The sequence below is a fragment of the Parambassis ranga genome, chromosome 17 (genome assembly GCF_900634625.1).
Source record: "Parambassis ranga chromosome 17, fParRan2.1, whole genome shotgun sequence".
Lineage (NCBI taxonomy): Eukaryota > Metazoa > Chordata > Actinopteri > Ambassidae > Parambassis > Parambassis ranga.
In genome coordinates, this window is record NC_041037.1 from 22,144,356 (window position 1) to 22,161,666 (window position 17,311).

At 52.4% G+C, this 17,311-nt stretch overlaps 2 protein-coding genes across 3 annotated transcripts; both read left to right on the plus strand.

Annotated features, from left to right (window-relative positions):
* Window positions 1-482: 482 nt before the first annotated feature.
* On the plus strand, window positions 483-7,866 carry lamc2 (laminin, gamma 2). Its single transcript, XM_028427339.1, has 21 exons — window positions 483-755; window positions 2,323-2,499; window positions 2,586-2,703; window positions 2,865-2,986; window positions 3,069-3,200; window positions 3,281-3,470; window positions 3,559-3,671; window positions 3,815-4,207; window positions 4,400-4,633; window positions 4,720-4,856; window positions 4,971-5,127; window positions 5,227-5,432; window positions 5,696-5,775; window positions 5,864-6,001; window positions 6,082-6,226; window positions 6,306-6,455; window positions 6,536-6,650; window positions 6,730-6,926; window positions 7,078-7,236; window positions 7,324-7,423; window positions 7,538-7,866. Exons 1-21 carry the CDS (start codon window positions 680-682, stop codon window positions 7,789-7,791), a joined length of 3,393 nt encoding a protein of 1,130 aa, XP_028283140.1. The 5' UTR covers window positions 483-679; the 3' UTR covers window positions 7,792-7,866.
* Window positions 7,867-8,259: 393 nt separating this feature from the next.
* Window positions 8,260-16,909, plus strand: LOC114450094 (ATP-dependent RNA helicase A-like). Of its 2 annotated transcripts, XM_028428010.1 has the most exons (27): window positions 8,260-8,349; window positions 8,844-8,982; window positions 9,061-9,201; window positions 9,392-9,509; window positions 9,594-9,769; window positions 9,911-10,059; window positions 10,898-10,944; window positions 11,040-11,176; window positions 11,255-11,344; window positions 11,470-11,631; window positions 11,708-11,785; window positions 11,868-12,201; window positions 12,273-12,355; window positions 12,429-12,585; window positions 12,656-12,753; window positions 12,828-13,041; window positions 13,271-13,365; window positions 13,442-13,515; window positions 13,589-13,741; window positions 14,038-14,198; window positions 14,354-14,465; window positions 14,547-14,708; window positions 14,817-14,944; window positions 15,034-15,263; window positions 15,429-15,544; window positions 15,615-15,815; window positions 16,161-16,909. In XM_028428010.1, exons 2-27 carry the CDS (start codon window positions 8,872-8,874, stop codon window positions 16,510-16,512), a joined length of 3,879 nt encoding a protein of 1,292 aa, XP_028283811.1. In that variant the 5' UTR covers window positions 8,260-8,349; window positions 8,844-8,871; the 3' UTR covers window positions 16,513-16,909. The 2 variants fall into 2 exon arrangements, with proteins under 2 accessions (XP_028283811.1, XP_028283812.1); XM_028428011.1 differs by lacking the exons at window positions 8,260-8,349; window positions 8,844-8,982; window positions 9,061-9,201; window positions 9,392-9,509 and adding an exon at window positions 10,741-10,819 and having other exon boundaries at window positions 9,731-10,059.
* Window positions 16,910-17,311: the final 402 nt, after the last annotated feature.

Below are 17,311 nucleotides of genomic sequence, written 5' to 3' on the forward strand. Positions count from 1 at the left end.
CAGAAACCAGCATAAGGGCCGGTCAAAGGTCTGACAAGAAGAAGGCACTAAAATGTAACTGTGTGTGTGTGTGTGTGGTTTTATACAGTTAACCCAGGTCTAGCTGATAAGGTGTGTGTGTGAGATCAGGTGTGGTGTTGACACGGCAACAGGAACAGACCGGGCGTGGCGTCTGTGTGTGTGTAAGCAGGCGCTGGCAGGGTGTGTGTGATGGATCATGGTGTGTGTGTGTCTGAGGTTCAGGGTGTGTCTGCTGTCATACCTGCAGCCCCAGGACACAGTTTTTACAAACACACACATCCAGCTGTGTTCCAGCGGGAATGCAGGGCAGGCGGAGGAGTGGCTGCGTTTCTACGGTGGCCCTGAGATCTCAAAGCCCCGCAGACTGTTTGGGTCAGAGTTTCCACTGAAACACAGCCTGCATTCACAGAAACATCATTTTATTTCTGGGGTTCTGAAAAGTCTTTGTGTCCTTCCAGAACACACACACACACACACTCACACACACAGCCTGACAGAGCAGCCGTCATACCCTCTGACTGTGTGTGTGTGTGAATCACATGTGAGTAAGTGAGGGCAGTACATGCAGCATGCTCAGACCTGCAGCCCAGGACTTAAAGCCGGCGCCTCCAGCAGCCGGACAGGATTCTCTGGGATCTGATCTGAGGATTCAGGCGACATGAGGAGCGGACTGGTTTCACTCTGCGGGCTGCTGGCTGCTGTCTGCTGCGTCCGGGCGACCTACACGTATCACTGTGAGTGTTTCTTCTTCTTCTCTGAGCCCAGCTGGATGTAAAGACCCGGGTTTACCTGGGAACTGGTCTTAAAGTGACCAGGAGCTGTGATCAGCTCTGCGGGGTCTTTGTGGTGGACTGTCCCTTTAAGTGTGGACTCCTGATGATGTGTGTTGTTTCTGGTGTGAGGAGCAGTGTCTGGTTGTGAGCTGTGTTTGTGGATGTTGTTCAGACTCCAGCGACATTTCACAGCAGGGTGTGTCAAGATGGCCGCTCTTCATGTACATGAAGCTCACAGCTCGGCCGCTCCGTGCAGATGAGAAGCTCTGATCCAACTTTTAGATTTACTGAATAAAAAGTTTAAAGGGCCACAAAGACCTGACCTACAGAGGGACGGCTGACAGCAGACACTGCAGGGACAGACAGAGGGGGACACAGAGAGGGGACACATGAATACACCAGACAGATCCCAGTGTGAGGACGAGCGAGGACACAAACAGACACAAAGTCCTGATAAATGAGCTTCAGGAGACACCCACAGGTGAGGCTGCTGGGGCTGCCTGGCACACAGTCTACATGTTTATGGATTTATATTCAGATGTTTCTGAGGTAAACCTTTATGAGTTCCTGGATCTTTGAGCCTGTTGTTCTTCTGCCGGCTGTGTGAGCAGACGTTAGTGTTTCATGACATCACAGAGCTGTGTGTGTGATCAGAGATGCTACTGATGTGTCTCCTGTTGTCAGCTTTAAACAGACACGCCGTCTGCTGAGCAGCATGAACTCAGAGGAACGGTTCGTGTTAGATCCTGTTTGTCGGTCTGTATCAGTGTGATGAGGTGTGCTGAATGAAGGTGTGTGTTTGGGTGTGTCTCCTAGTTTTTGTTCCCTCTGGGGAAACTTTCTGTGTTATGAATCTCAGCTGTCTGCAGGCGGTGCTCAGCTGTAGTTATGACGGAGTGAGTCACAGGCAGTCAGCGATCGGTGAAGTGATCACAAGTGAAGGGCTCAGGCCGGACGATCGGTCAGAGTCCTACACACCTCACATGGTGATGTTCTCCGGCTGGTGTTTCTTCATGTCTGTGACGCTCAGGTTGAACCATGAAAAAGCAGAGAAGGAGCCGGTAGGAGCTGCGATGAGGAGTTCAAACACCACCTGCAGTGTCAGAGATGGTCTAAGTGTTAAAAGCAAGTGTAAACAGTAATAATCATTTTTAAACCTCCTCTAAACTGATCTGTTCAGATTCTTGCTCTCCAGAGGATGAACCTTTGAGGGACACACAGATCTTCCCTCATTTATATTTGCACCACCTCCACAGAGGATGAACCCTCTCCATGTTCATCCACCTCCAGAAGGATCTTATAGTCTTAGCAGATCTTCCAGGTCACCACATTAGACATCCAGTCCGGTTCTGATTCCTGCTCATCAGAGGATGAACCCAGGAGATTATCCTCAAGCAGAAGTTACCTTTAGTGGCACCTTAATAACTTGTAACTTGTAAAATCACACGAGACATCATCAGCCCGGACAGAGAAGGGAGTTAATAAAGCTGTAAAAATCAGAGGTTCCACTTCCTGTTTCCTCCTGCAGCCGTGCTGCGCTGTGAGTGTAACGGGAGGTCCCGGTACTGCCTGAGGGACGCCGGGGGCCTGCACTGCGTCGACTGTCAGGGAAACACCGAGGGCCGCCACTGTGAGCGCTGCAAGGACGGCTTCTACCAGCAGGGGGCGGGACTGAGCTGCACGCCCTGCCACTGTAACCCCGCAGGTGAGAGCGCCCCCGTCCTGATGACGTCATCAGTCTGCTCAGGTGGAGCACGTGTGTCGTGGTCTGAACGCCTTGTTTCCCTTCAGGGTCTATCAGTGCCACATGTGACAGCAGGGGGCGCTGCAGCTGCAGAGAGGGCGTCACCGGGGACAACTGTGACCGCTGCCCCGATGGACCGATCGGACCGCAGGGCTGCTCACAGAGGTGAGGAAAGGCCGCATCAGCTGACTCCAGTCCTCTAACGGACGCGTTGCTTCATCTGCCCTTCAGCTGATGCTTTCGTTTATTGATCCGTACAAACACGTCCTCTTCTTCTTCTGCGGCCATCCTTCACTGCACTTCTCTAACCTGCTGTTGTTTTTCAGGCGTCAGCTCAGAGAGGATTCTGGGAGTTTGAGCCGTTTGTGTTTCTGTTACGGCCACAGCAGACAATGTTCTCCACAGTCGGATTACTCCATCCACACCATCACCTCCACCTTCACCAATAGTAAGCCCTCACTTCAAAATAAAAGACCTGTACACTTTCAAAATAAAAGCAGCCCAGTTAAGCCCTGTTTGTTGTCTGTCAGGTCCGGAGGGCTGGTGGGCGGCGACCGCGCAGGGCGTGGCCTCGGGCGACATTCTTTTCCGCTGGTCACCCAAACACCAGGACCTGGAGGTGATCTCCAAAAACAGCCTGCCAGTTTACCTGTACGCCCCAGGTGAGTAAGCCCCGCCCCCTGTGTCACCTGCTCCCTCCTCCTTGCTTCCTTTCCTCCTGACCTGGTGTCTCCTGCTGCAGACCCTTACCTGGGTAACCAGGTGCTGAGTTATGGTCAGAACTTGTCATTTTCGTTGCGTCTGGACCGTGGCGTCCGCCACCCATCGACCCAGGATGTGATACTGGAAGGTGCTGGTTTAACCGTGTCCGCTTCACTGGGCGACCTGCGATCCATTGTCCCCTGTGGACAGAAGATTTCCTACAGCTTCAGGTCAGAGGGTTAAACTGTCAGAGTCTGATTTGAGGTAAGAAGAATCACCTCAGCGACACTGAAGCACTGACGTTTGTCTGACGAACAGGTTGGACGAACAGCCCGGCAGCAGGTGGAGGCCTCAGCTCTCCTCCTTCCAGTTCCAGAGACTTCTGCAGAACCTGACTGCCATCAAGATCCGAGCCACATTTGGAGAAAACGGTGAGACTTCTTCCACTTTGTGTCTTTTTCTCTTTAAATAAAGTTCAGGCTGACCCTGCGCTGGTCCATTGGACAGGATGGAGGAGGTTCCTGGTATGTTCGTGGTGTCAGTAGTTGACCTGTTGTTCGTTTAATCTTCTTAGGACGTGGTTACCTTGACAACGTGAAGCTAGTGTCTGCGAGCCGTGAGGACGGTGTCCCGGCCAGTTGGGTGCAGACCTGCAGCTGCCCGCCAGGATATGAGGGTGACTTCTGTGAACACTGCTCAGCTGGTTTCAGGCGGCGGGTCCCTGCAGATGCAGCTTTCAGCCCCTGCGAGCCCTGCAGCTGCAAAGGAGGCAGCTGTGACCCGCTCACTGGAGACTGCTACTCTGCTGATGAGACACCCGGAGAGCGGACCTGCCCAGAGGGGTTCTACAGACACCCCAGACAGCGGGAGACCTGTGTGAAGTGTCCATGTGCAGAGGGCGTGTCCTGCTCGCTGGACCCTGGATCGTTGGAGCCTCGCTGTGATCGCTGTCCACCAGGAACCACCGGTGAGTCCACACTGCAGGCAGGCTGTCCTCTGTCTGTCCCTGTGGAGGGAACGTCTTCTTCCTCGCACAGCCATCAGTCCACATCTGTCAGGCTCTCCATCCTCCTGACACCGACATCTGCTGCTGCTGGGCGGACGGCCTTCACCGGCCTTAATGACCCTAATGATGATATTGTTGTGTGTTTTTCCTCAGGGCCTCGCTGTGATGTCTGTCAGGATGGTTTCTACGGCGACCCTGCGGGCACTGAGGGCGTGCGGCGGCCCTGCAGGCCCTGTCAGTGTAATGGTCACGCTGATGTCAGCGTGGCAGGAAGCTGCGACCGCAGCAGCGGCAGGTGTCTGAAGTGTATGAACAACACGAAGGGGTTTAACTGCGAGGAGTGTCTGAGAGGATTCTACCACAGCCGACCCACTGACGCCTGCAAATGTATGGACCCCAGAGTGGATTCTCAGCTCCTCAGTCCTACACTGTCTGACTCAGTCTTATTCTGTTCCCTCTGTCCTGTTGAGCAGCGTGTCACTGTGACGCTCAGGGCTCTGAGTCTGAGCAGTGCGATGACTTCGGTCGCTGTCGGTGCAGACCAGGATTTGAGGGTCTGAGGTGCCACCAGTCCGACTGTCCTGCCTGCTTCAGCCCCGTCAAAGCAAAGGTAGAGCTCAGTACCATACCTATTGTAGGCTTCGAGAGTCTGATGAAGTCTGGGGTTTGTGCAGCGCCCCCTGGTGTGGAGGCTGAGGCTTACATTTTATCTCCTGTATTTCAGATGGAGGCCTACGCTGCCAAACTGAAGGAGCTGGAGGCTCTGTTCTCAGACGTGGATGGAGGTTTCAAACCCTCCAACAGTGCTGAGGTGGAGGCAGCACTGAGAGCTGCAGAGGAGCTGGTGACCGACCTGCAGGACAACACCGAGCAGCTCGCAGGTCGTTCATGAGGCCACCTGCTGGCTCACAGGAGCTACCAACACTTTTAACTTTTAACAGAACACAAAGTGACAAAATGACGCTGTCTGTGTCTAACAGAGCTGGAGAGGAGGCTGCAGGGCCGTCTGTCCACCATCAGCAGGAATCAGCTGGCCGAGGAGCAGGACATCCAGAACATCGCGGACACAGCTGACGCCATCAAGCGGCAGCAGGAGGCCTACAAGGCGAAGGTGGAGGAGGTGCAGGCGCTGATGGAGGAGATGAAACGCAAACTGCAGGAGGCCAAGCGTGACCTCAGGACCGCTGTAAGTCACCACATAGGTTTGACTAACATTAGGACATCAGGACTCTAGAGGGACATGTTGAGAGACAGTCCACAACATTTATAGTTACAGGAGAAGGCAGAAACCTTGTTCCAGAGTCAGTGGTGTGTTTCTATACGAGCCCAGCAGTCCAGACTCTCTGGGACTTTTCCTGAAAGCTCAGTACAAGACAGAAGAGACAGAAGAGCTGAGGCGTTTTTGGAAGCAGGAATCTTCAGGACAAATGTATCTGTCTTCTCTTTTAGGAGTTCCCCCTTGGTGATGATCCGCTGGGATCGAACCTGTTTTCGTCTCTGGCGCAGACGGCTACCAGTCTGGCTGACAAGTGAGTCCACTGATTCACAGAGAGGTCAGTAGGTGTCTGTCTCACCCTGTGGACTCATGTGCCTGGGTCCTGTCTTCCCACCATGCAGACACCAGACGAAGGCGGACACTGTGGAACAAATCGCCGGCGAGGCTCTGAGCGACTCACAGAAGAGTCTGAATCTGGTCCGGGCGCTGATGAACAGAGAGAACAAAGTCAAGGAGCTGATCGGAGACCTGAAGTCCATGTGAGGCCGTCACGAAGATGAGCACGGTCACATGATGTGAGTCTGTAGACCACTGAAATAACCCCGATGTGTGTGTCCAGGTACGATCAGACTTCAGCTCAGGTGAAGGCTTTGGAGAACCAGGCGGTCCGTGTGAGCGGTGAAGCTAGAGATGAGAGCAAAATGGCGGACAGTATGCTGAAAGACATCGCCAGACTGCAGAGAGACATCCCATCAGGCCTGGCGGTAACAGCCGCAGATACAAACAGCTACTTCAATTATTCCTGAGTGTCTGTAACCTTCAGTGTTTTCCCACGATGCTCAGGAGGCGGTGGACGCCATGGTTTCCAGGCTGGACGGTGTGAAGGAGGCAGTGGACGAGAACATGTCGGGGCTGGGGACTCTGCAGGATGATGTGCAGAGAGATAAGGCCGCCACCGAGGACCTGCTGCAGACCGGCAAAGCTGCTCAACAGGTACTGACAGAGGTTCAGGTGCAACATGGGGTCACTGAGCGTGAGCTGTAACCTCCATCTGGTTTCCTCCACTTCTCCAGGACTTCAACAACCTGCTGGACCGAGTCAATGAAGCCAAGGCCGTCACCGAGGACGCCCTGCAGCGTATCGACAGCAACACCAAGGAGCTGGACGGCGTCCTCAGCACGCTCAGAGGTACACACACACACACACCAACACACACCACGCACCTCTCAGCAGACTGAGGAAGACTCCTCCTCTTCATCCTCTGCAGGCTTTGACCAGGATATCGACAGCAGCAAAGCTCTGGCCGACGCTGCCATCAAACGGCTTCCTGGCATCAATGCTACCATTCAGCAGGCTGTCACCAACAACACCGAGACGCTGTCTGTACTGGAAGACGTGTCCAAGGATTACGACAGCGCACAGGGGACCATCAACGTGCTGAAGAACCTGGCTGACAGCCTGGAGGTTAGATAGATGACTCCATGTTTTACAGACCAGATTCATTCCCTTACAGTCTTTACTAAGACAAACTTTCATGCTAAGCTACATGCTATAAGGTATAATAGATGATGCAGAGGAGTCCGGTGATATAAACTGTTTTGTCTTCATCGTTCAGAGAACGTCTGCATCGCTGCCACCTCACACTGTTCTGCTGGATGACGCCTCCACACTGAATGGAGAGGTGAAGGACCTGAAGACAAAGGCTGTGGACGTGGCTGGAGACGTGGCCCTGGAGCAGGATGATGCCAGGCGGCTGCAGGTCGATGCTGAGGAGGTAGAGTCCACACAGAGATCAGCACACAGCAGTCAGGTACAAGACTCAACAACAAAGACAGACGACATGTGACTGTTTCCTCTGCAGGGGGCTGTTGGAGCGGCTGCAGCCTTCAACAACGCCAGACAGGCCAGAGAGGCGGTCGGACAAACGCTGCGAGACATCACCAAGCTGCTGGCCAACACGAGTGAGTGCAGGGTCCACAGGACAGCAGGACAGCAGTGGTGTCCAGAGTCCAGCTCACAAAATGCCTTCAGGTAGTTGAATGATGAGGTGTTACAGCTTCTCTTGTCCTCCTCAGACCAGCCGGCTGTTCTGGACGAGACTCTCCTGAAGCGGCTGGAGGACTCTCTGGCCGGTGCTCAGAGAGACGTGGAGGGCAGTTTGAGGCCGAGGCTTAGAGACATGGAGGACCAGGAGGCCGCCCAGCGCCGCCGGCTGACTAGGATCAACCTGGACATCGACACCATCCTGGCTGACATCTCTAACCTGGAGGACATCCTGAGGGCCGTCCCTGAAGGCTGCTACAACAGCCCCCCCATCGAGGAGGCCTGAGGGCGTCGCCTGCTGAGAGTCCCTGCATTGATGCAACGTGTGAATGTAATGGTGTTTATACCTGTACATACCATAGTATTTTAACCCTTTATAAGTTCAGTGTGTTTGTCATCTTTACAGAAATATTTATATTCTTATTTCAAATAAAAGCTTCAGCACTTTTTACAACATATTTGGCAGTGTTTCATTTTTCATTGACAGATTAAAGTTAGAGTAGTCAGAGTGTTTTACTCATTGCAGGACGTCAGCTTAGGGTTAAAAAATGTGGGAAATACTTTCAGACACCTTATAAACAGAGGACTCAATGCTTCCAAACATTTTCACTTTCACAAAGCAAAATAATGATAAAAACATTGCTAACAGGAAATATTTTGTCCTTTGTGTCCCTGTAAAAATGTGTAATTTCCCTTTTTGCTCATAATGAAGTGAAGTAACCGGCATGCATTGCGCCGTGTCTGATTCTGCGCAGATGTGTCTCCTCCTAAGCGAGCTCTTTAAAAAATAAACCCGGCGCTTGTTGTTGGAGCCTGGAGTGTTTCTGTGGTCTGTGGCCTGGCTGTAAGTTGGTACTTTGATATTTAAGCACTGCGCTGACTGCCCACACCGCACTGAGCGTTATTAATGATGACGGGCACGAGTTAGAGTGCAGGGAAGAGCGAATACATGACAGAAGCTAACAGGAGGCTAACGTTAGCTCACAGCGCCTCATTGATCCAGCTAATGTTTGATTTACGGATGTGAGATCTTTAACCATCCGCTCCTTTAGCTTCACGTCATCCACGTCATGCTGCAGCCTGGAACTAACACTGTGTGGTACCAGCTGCCGTCTACAGCTAGCATCTTTGTGGATGCTAGCTGTTCTTAGCAACACATTTAGAAAGCAGGCGGTGTTTACGGTAACGTGTGTCCTCCCGAGAACCTTTTGATGAAAGTCATGCCCAGATAGGCTGACCTGAAAATCCCTTGGCTGACATTTCTTCTGGTTTTTGGAAAGATCTGAGCAGGTCCGTGTTGATCAAAACAAGTTAAATCACACCCCTGACTCCTCCCAGGAGGAAACTCTCCCTCCACCTTTCCGCCATGGCCGACATCAAGAACTTTCTGTATGCCTGGTGTGGGAAAAAGAAGCTGACTCCCAGCTATGACATCCGAGCTGCCGGCAACAAAAACAGGCAGAAGTTCATGTGTGAGGTGAGCGTGGTGTCCGGGCTGGTCCGCCTCAGTCGGGCTGTGACCTCATCACTAACCCTGGACTGTTCCTCTGTGCAGGTCCGAGTCGATGGCTTTAACTACACCGGGATGGGAAACTCCACCAACAAGAAGGACGCTCAGACCAACGCTGCACGGGATTTTGTCAATTATTTGGTCCGAGTCGGAGAAATGAGCGCAGCAGAGGTCCCAGCTGTTGGGGTCAGGATTCCTTTATTATTTTAAGTAAAAGCATTGATGTGCCTAAAAAAGGAACACATGTGCAGCTTCCACAGTAAACGTCCTGCAGTGGTGCAGAGACCTCAGCTGCTGCTGGGTGCTGCTGTGTTGGTGTTTTCCACAGAACTGTTCTCAGGTTACATCCTGATGTCGTGCTCTGTTCTGTCAGCAGGTGAGCGCTCCAGGTGGGGATGAACCTGATGGAGGAGGAGGAGGAGGAGGAGGAGGTGTTGGGAGCCTACCGTCTGGCGGTCCGTTACCACCTCACCTTGTAGTGAAAGCTGAGCAAGGTAACGTCACAATCATCTCTTTGCTTTGTGCAGGAGAGATGCTGCCTGACGCTGATGGTTTTGATGTGCTTCTGTCGGTTCCAGAGTCTGGTGTCAGTGGGCCAGTTCCAGGAGTGACAGGGCTGGGCTACTCTGGAGGAGGAGGAGGAGGAGGAGGAGGAGGAGGAGGAGGAGGAGGAGGTGGAGGAGGAGCTCAGTGGGACCGGGGGGCCAACCTTAAGGAGTACTATGCCCGCAGAGATGAACAGGAAGCACAGGCGGTACAGAACTGACCAAACTCACACAGCTGTGAAACATATTTTTTGTTGTGCAATAAAAATCAGTGTCAGTGATTATTCAGACGCTATGACCTTGTTCACCTCAGCAGGAAACGTTTCCTCGTGTCTGAATGTTCTCCACAGACTCTGGAGTCAGAAGAGGTCGACCTGAACGCTAACCTTCATGGAAACTGGACTCTGGAGAACGCCAAGGCCCGCCTGAACCAGTTCTTCCAGAAGGAGAAGATCACTTCTGAGTATAAATACAGCCAAGTGGGACCGGACCACAACAGGTCTGGATCAGAAAACTCAGAGGCTTTAAAGAACAGAATGCAGTCTGCAGACTTTTTAGTAAAGATGGTAAAATGACATGGTGACGCAGAGCAGCTGCGTCTCGGCACACCAGGACGTGCCATTTGTCCTGATTTTCCCTTCCTTAAAGAGACGCAGCTGCTGCGTGTTGCAGGGTTGGACGTGGTTGGTTGTTAGCAGGACGTTGCTGCATGTTTTTCTGCTGGACTGCTGTAAACACAGAGACCTCCAGAGTGTGTCGGTACACCAGAGAGATCTCACTGAGTTCTACTCCTGACAGACCTGTTCACACAGGAGCATGAGGCTTTAGGTCTGAGAGTGCAGGTAGTGCTGCTGCACGGGGATCAGCACCCCAAGTCCAGAACTGTTACATACAAACATCATGTACAAATGTACATATTCTGGGTGCTCTTGTGTGCCCTCTAGTGGGATCCTCAAGTAACACATGTGCTTCATGGGCTACTCATGCATTGGAGGACAATAAAAATGCGTGTTTAGCTGGTGTGAGAGGCAGATCAGAGGTTTAAGCTCCAAAGTGACACCAGAACTCGCAGCCTCGCTGAAGAAAGACATGGGACAGCCTTTAGGTGCACTAAAGCTGTCCCATGGTGCAGCTCGTGGTCCAGTCTGGTTGTGATTTCTGGTGTCACTGTTCACCGCAGGGCAGAGGGCTTCAAAGCTGTTTAATAACCACAAAGTCCGGCAGAAAAACATGCAGGCTCCCTCCTGAGAGCACAGCAGGTGAGTGTCACAACGAGGACTGACTGTGGCTTTTGCTTTGGAGGACACAGGAAGTGACACTGATGTTTGTGCCTGCAGGAGCTTCATCGCAGAGATGCAGCTGTTTGTGAAGCAGCTGGGCAGAAGTAAGGCTCCAGCGTGTCATGTGGTTCTCTAAGGTTGTCGTTGGTTAGATCGCTGTTTATGACAGCAGTAACGTCCCTCTGCTCCGTGTCTGCAGGGATCACCGCTCGAGAGCACGGCTCCAACAAGAAGCTGGCAGCCCAGTCCTGCGCTCTGTCTCTGGTGAGACAGCTGTACCACCTAGGAGTCGTCGAGGCGTACTCCGGAGTCACCAAGAAGAAGGAGGGGGAGACCGTACGGCACACACACCACACATCATAACGCGGCGGGGAAACGCATCATCTGAGTCAGCTGTTGTTGTTTTGTGTGCAGTTGGAAGCGTTCGAGGTCAAAGTGTCTCCAGACCTGCAGCAGCAGCTGACCAGTGTTGTCCAGGAGCTCGGAGTCACTGTCCCCCCAGCTGTAAGTCCCATAAAAACACACAGACAGATCCAGCTCTGGAGCGATGATGGCATCCTGATCTTTCTTATTTGTCAGTGAAAGCCAGTGTGTGTTAGACGGTGCAGTTCAGTGCTTGTCCTGTGCAGCCCGCAGACCCCAGCAGCCCGGTGTCTCTGGTCCAGGGGAAGATTGTGACGTTTGAGCCGTCGCAGCGTCAGACCGGAGCTGGTGTCATTCCCTGGTCTCCGCCTCAGGTCAACTGGAACCCCTGGACCAGCAGCAACATTGACGAGGGCCCGCTTGCCTTTGTGAGTCTTTGCCTGCTGAAGCACTGTTTGCTCAGCATCAGGCTGTGTGACTGTTCTGTTCTGATTCTGTTTGAAGTGCACGCCGCAGCAGATCAGTGACGACCTGCACAACGAGCTGATGTACCAGCTGGAACATGACGACAACCTGCAGAAGGTCAGTCAGGTCCTCCTCGGCGTGTAAAGTGCTGGTTCAGGATGTAGAGGTAGTGAGGGTTAATAGATGTACTGTTGCTCAGATCCTGGCAGACCGCGACCAGCTGCCGGTCAAGCAGTTTGAGGAGGAGATCATGGCGGCCATCGACAGCAGCCCCGTGGTGATCATCAGAGGAGCGACGGGCTGCGGTAAAACCACCCAGGTTCCTCAGTACATCCTGGACCGCTTTGTCAAGGGAGGCCGAGCGTCCGACTGCAACATCGTGGTCACCCAGCCCAGACGGATCAGCGCTGTGTCTGTGGCTGAGCGAGTCGCCTTCGAGAGAGGAGAGGATCTTGGGAAAAGCTGCGGCTACAGCGTCCGCTTTGAGTCCGTCCTGCCTCGACCGCACGCCAGCGTCCTCTTCTGCACCGTCGGTACGTACACAGACTCACGATGGTCTGGTGGTCTTCAGATTTGAACTTTGAGTGTGTGCTGTGTGTTCCAGGTGTTCTGCTGAGGAAGCTTGAAGCAGGAATCAGAGGCATCAGTCACGTTATAGTGGATGAGATCCACGAGAGAGACATCAACGTGAGTTCTCTCACTTCAGGCCGCCGGGGCCACACTGATGTGTTTCCACTCTGACCTCTGTGTATGTGTGCAGACGGACTTCCTCATGGTGGTCCTCAGAGACGTGGTCCAGGCCTACCCAGAGGTTCGGGTGATCCTCATGTCTGCCACCATCGACACCACCATGTTCAGAGAGTACTTCTTCAACTGTCCCATCATCGAGGTGTTCGGACGCACCTTCCCAGTCCAAGGTACTGATCTGTGACAACATGGCTGACCTCAGCTCTGACACATGGAGAGAAACCTTTTCTTTCCATGCAGAGTACTTCCTGGAGGACTGCATCCAGATGACCAACTTTGTCCCTCCACCCATGGACAGAAAGAAGAAAGACAAAGACGAGGAGGGAGGGGATGATGATGTAAGAACCTTTTTTAGCCTGCTGAGTCTGGAGGAACCACAGGTCACATGTTTCTGTGGTCCTTTTCTCTGCAGACCAACTGCAACGCGATCTGTGGACCGGAGTACACCGTGGAGACGAAGCGCTCGATGGCTCAGATCAACGAGAAGGAGACGTCCTTCGAGCTGGTGGAGGCCCTGCTGAAGTACATCGAGACGCTGCAGGTGGTCGGCGCTGTGCTCGTCTTCTTGCCCGGCTGGAACCTCATTTACTCCATGCAGCGCCACCTGGAGACCAACCCGCACTTCGGTACACATCCCACCAAAAGGATCAGTGCAGTGCAGGATCAGTCAGTGTGTTGTACGCACACTCCATCCTGTCTGCAGGCAGAGAGCAGAGTGTGTGTGCAGAATAACGCAGACTCTCTGAGTGTTGGTCATGTGACTGCTGCTCATTTTAAATCAGCGAAATAATTTGTAAATGTTTTAGCAAACATGAGGTCAGGCTCTGGATATAAACATGTTGTGTCTGGGTTCAGGTGGTAACCGGTACCAGATCCTACCGCTGCACTCTCAGATCCCCCGAGAGGAGCAGAGGAGGGTGTTTGAACCTGTGCCTGACGACATCAGGAAGGTCAGTGATGAAAATCATCATGTCAGTGGGTGTGGAGTTTCTGCTGCTGGTGCTGAGCTTCAGTCTGATGTCACAGGTGATTCTGTCCACCAACATCGCAGAAACGAGCATCACCATCAACGACGTGGTCTACGTCATCGACTCCTGCAAGTAAGTGTTGAGTCGTGGCGCTCCGAGCGAGGCGCCGAACCGAATAATCATCGTGTCGTTTCTGTGTCGACAGGCAGAAAGTGAAGCTCTTCACTTCTCACAACAACATGACCAACTACGCCACCGTCTGGGCCTCAAAGACCAACCTGGAGCAGAGGAAAGGCCGGGCCGGCAGAGTGCGACCCGGGTTCTGCTTCCACCTCTGCAGCCACGCTCGATTTGAGAGGTACGGCCTGCTCACTGTGACTCAGGCTGTGTTAGCGTGTGTGTTAATGTGTGTGTTAGCGTGTGTGTTGGCATGTGTGTTGGCGTGTGTGTTGGCGTGTGTGTTAATGTGTGTGTTAGCGTGTGTGTTAATGTGTGTGTTAGCGTGTGTGTTAGCGTGTGTGTTAATGTGTGTGTTGGTGTGTGTGTTGGCGTGTGTGTTAATGTGTGTGTTAATGTGTGTGTAAATGTGTGTGTAAATGTGTGTGTTAATGTGTGTGTAAATGTGTGTGTTAATGTGTGTTAATGTGTGTGTAGGCTGGAGACTCACATGACTCCTGAGATCTTCAGGACTCCGCTGCATGAAGTCGCTCTGAGCATCAAACTGCTGAGACTCGGAGCCATCGGCCACTTCCTGTCCAAGGCCATCGAGCCGCCGCCGCTGGACGCCGTCATCGAGGCTGAACACACTCTGAGAGGTTCAGCGTTTGATGTTCTCTCTCTTGTCGTTCCTCCCTTTGAAAACATGCAGACAGTGCGTCAGTAACACGTCCTCCCGTCAGACGCTGTGTTGACCCTGTTTACAGACAGAGGTCTGGGATTTGCTTTGACAGGGTCTGTGTGCACTTTTCAGAGCTGGATGCTCTCGACACCAACGACGAGCTGACCCCTCTGGGACGGATCCTGGCTCGGCTGCCCATCGAGCCCCGCCTGGGGAAGATGATGATCATGGGCTGCCTCTTCCAGTCAGTGTCTGTCCTCACTGATCGCTAAAGTCCTGCTTCTTCATGGGTTCTGTTGAACGTGGCCTCTGTGTCTCCTCCTAGTGTCGGGGATGCCATGTGCACCATCTCTGCTGCCTCCTGTTTCCCTGAGCCGTTCATCAGCGAGGGCAAGCGTCTGGGCTTCGTCCACAGGAACTTTGCCGGCAGCCGTTACTCGGATCATGTGGCGCTGCTGTCCGTCTTCCAGGCCTGGGACGATGTCAGGTTTGTTTGAAGGGAGAGCTGGGGTCAAAGGTCATCCGGTGTCCTCCACTGACAGTTTGGTAGTTGTAGCTACATCTCACAGTCTTCTTTGGTTGTCGTCCTGCTCAGGATTAACGGTGAGGACGCGGAGACTCGCTTCTGTGAACATAAACGTCTCAACATATCCACACTGAGGATGACCTGGGAGGCCAAAGTCCAGCTGAAGGAGATCCTGGTCAACTCTGGATTCCCTGAAGGTACCTGAACGCACCGCAGATTCAGTCTGACTCCCATAGCAGCAGCTGTGTCGCTGAGCCGTCCTCCCCGTCCTCCCTGTCCTCCTCAGAGTGTCTGATGAACCAGATGTTCAACACCGTGGGACCGGACAACAACCTGGACGTGGTGGTTTCTCTGCTGACCTTCGGCTCCTACCCCAACGTCTGCTACCACAAAGAGAAGAGGAAGATCCTGACCACAGAGGGACGCAACGCCCTCATCCACAAGTCCTCCGTCAACTGCCCCTTCAGCAGCCATGACATGACGTACCCGTCCCCGTTCTTTGTCTTCAGCGAGAAGGTGAACATGTTTCTGTTTTTATTGAACTGGTTGTTTATTATTATTATATGTTGGATTTCACCACATCTAGTGACTAAAAATAACAATGACTGCATGTTTGGAGGACAGGAGCGTGTCGGTCACATGATCAGCTTACTAACACTGTTCTCACTGCGTGTGTTTCAGATTCGGACCAGAGCGATCTCGGCTAAAGGGATGACGATGGTCAGCCCCCTGCAGCTGCTGCTCTTCGCCTGTAAGAAGATCAGCTCTAACGGAGAAGTGGCGGAGCTGGACGACTGGTGAGTCTTTGTTCTGCCCTGCGGCTGGACGCCTGTCAGGTTCTACTTACCGGTCCGGTCATGTGTGCAGGATCAAACTGAAGATCCCTCATGAGGTGGCAGGCGGCATCGCGGCTCTACGGGCCGGCCTGGAGGCGCTGGTGGTGGAAGTGACCAAAGATCCAGAATTCATCAACCAGATGGACCAAACCAACCAGCGGCTCCTGAACGCCATCAGACACGTCTCCAAACCGTCTGCCGCCGGACTCAACCTGATGGTCAACAACCAGAGGTAACTGCACGCGCTCAGTCGCATCCTGAAGCACCACAACTCTGTCTATACACCCTGAACACACGCAGGGCTCAGAGCTGCCAGTGTCTGAATACTTTCACCATGTTCTGATGACATGTAAATATCAAACAGAAGCTAAATGCTCAGGTGTGTGTGTGTGTGTGTCTGTGTGTGTGTCTGTGTGTGTCTCTGTGTGTGTCTGTGTCTCTGTGTGTGTCTGTGTGTCTGTGTGTGTCTCTGTGTGTGTCTGTGTGTGTGTCTGTGTGTGTCTCTGTGTGTCTCTGTGTGTCTCTGTGTGTGTCTGTGTGTGTCTGTGTGTGTCTGTGTGTGTCTGTGTGTGTGTAGGATGGGAGACGGTCCACGACCTCCGAAAATGCCACGCTTTGATGGAGGCGGAGGAGGTTACCGTGGAGGAGGAGGGTATGGAGGAGGCGGTGGAGGCTACAGAGGAGGCGGAGGTTATGGAGGAGGTGGAGGAGGCTACAGAGGAGGCGGAGGTTATGGAGGAGGTGGAGGAGGCTACAGAGGAGGCGGAGGTTATGGAGGAGGTGGAGGAGGCTACAGAGGAGGCGGAGGTTATGGAGGAGGTGGAGGAGGCTACAGAGGAGGCGGAGGTTATGGAGGAGGTGGACGTGGATACGGAGGAGGTGGAGGAGGTGGTTATGGAGGAGGTCGGGGCTACAGAGGAGGGTACTAACATCCTGACGACGTGTCACTCGGCCCCTTTCTTCTTCTTCTTCTTGTCAGATTTTCTTCTTTGTTGTTCATGAAAATGTAAATGGAGCACAGTGATGGCGTCCGAAACCTCCGATCACCTCATTGTGTCTGCGTATTATTGATCTGTGTGTTATTGATCTGCATATTATTGATCTGCGTATTATTGATCTGCGTATTATTGATCTGCGTATTATTGATCTGTGTGCTATTGATCTGTGTATCTTTGATCTGTGTATTATTGATCTGCATATTATTGATCTGCGTATTATTGATCTGCGTATTATTGATCTGCGTATTATTGATCTGTGTGCTATTGATCTGTGTATCTTTGATCTGTGTATTATTGATCTGCATATTATTAAAAGACATTAAATGTTTAAATGTTTCAGTTTCTTTGCTGAACGCTCCTTCTCCAGCAGGGGGCGACGTCTGACCTTGAGAGACAAAACTCATCAAAATGAGGGGGGGGGGGGGGGGTCTCTGTGTGTTGAAGCTGAGACTGATTAATTAAATTGATTAATTTTTAATTATTCAAATTTATATCAGCATTGAATAAGTATCTGCTTATGCATTTTATTCATATATTTTATTATTTACAGCGTTTTGTATTGTCAGGTTGAATATTTGATATATTCCAAATAGTAAGTTGCTCTTAATGTGGTAAATTCATGTAACGGCAGAGTAGACACAGTACTTCTTAGCTTCTGTTTTTAAGCATGATCTATGAATCAGTGGAGGTTCAGGCTGTGAGCCTCGGGCCTCAGAGCGGCTGGCTCTCT